The 961-nt window shown below is 66.3% G+C and overlaps 1 protein-coding gene across 1 annotated transcript, besides 1 other annotated feature; it reads right to left on the bottom strand.

The window, feature by feature from the left end:
- Positions 1-117: 117 nt before the first annotated feature.
- Positions 118-161: a microsatellite.
- Positions 162-418: 257 nt separating this feature from the next.
- On the bottom strand, positions 419-961 carry Tco025E_09862 (uncharacterized protein; the record flags this gene model as incomplete). The annotated part of the gene is made up of 1 exon (XM_029376665.1): positions 419-961. A coding segment is annotated over one exon (543 nt), but the record flags the coding sequence as incomplete, so codon positions are not given.

Here is a 961-nt window from a genome sequence, read left to right on the forward strand (position 1 = left end):
CGCCCAACTCGTCGGGGACGACGACGACGCCGGCAAATAAATTAAATTATAAGCGGGGAGCTCCACGGCGAAGGCGCCCTGAACGTCCCACGGCAGCGTCTGTGCGTGTGTGTGTTCCCGCTGCCGCCGGCCGCGCGGAGGCCGCCGCCGCCGCCGGCCGCAGTCATCTCCAGCCCACGAAGGGATGAAGCGGCGCCTCTCGCTCACTGCCGCTGCTCCTTCTCGCGGCAGTTATACCAACAACAGAAGATCAGCAACAGAATGGCTGCAGCCGCCGGGAGTATAGATAGACACAATAGCAGAACTGCCAACCTAAGGGCCTTTTTCTGGGCAGCCGCATCACCATCAGACGCACCTACTGAACTGCCAATACCAAAACCAATCATCATCGCAAAGCCTGCCAGAAGAACAAAGGTGCTCACCCCAACGAGGGTGTTGACTGCCCACCTCGGAAGCCCCATTGCTGCTGCGCGTCGCCCTGCCCCTGTCGCTTCTTGGCACAAACAAAAGAAGAAGAAGAAGCAAAGCAGCATCGATGCGTTGCAGCGGACAGGGGGCCACATTGCCCGGGACAACACTTATGCGGGCCGCAGCCCCAGCGCCAGCAGAGTGAGCCGCGTCCCTGGCAACGTGGGGACTGACGGGAAAGGGGGGGAAGTGGCCTCCGCCCACACGCCTCGACGCCGCGCACCCGCTGAAACTCCGCGACATGCGCCCTCGCGCCTCGAAAGCGCGCCGCGGCCATCACGTGCTCGCCCCCGCGGCTCCTCCGCTTCTTCGGCGCCGCCCGCGCGGCACGCACAACGACGGCCCCAATTTCTGCGACAGCGGTGCCCCCGCCCTGCCGCGACGCGGAAACGCGTCTGCGACGGAACCGGCCCCCTCCCCCCTCCCCCTCCTCGCGCGCCCAGGCACCCCCCGCCGCCGCGCCAAACAGACCCCGCCGCGGCGATGCCGCCTC

This window comes from Trypanosoma conorhini (assembly GCF_003719485.1).
Source record: "Trypanosoma conorhini strain 025E chromosome Unknown Tco_14.4_contig_01327, whole genome shotgun sequence".
In the NCBI taxonomy this organism is placed as follows: domain Eukaryota; phylum Euglenozoa; class Kinetoplastea; order Trypanosomatida; family Trypanosomatidae; genus Trypanosoma; species Trypanosoma conorhini.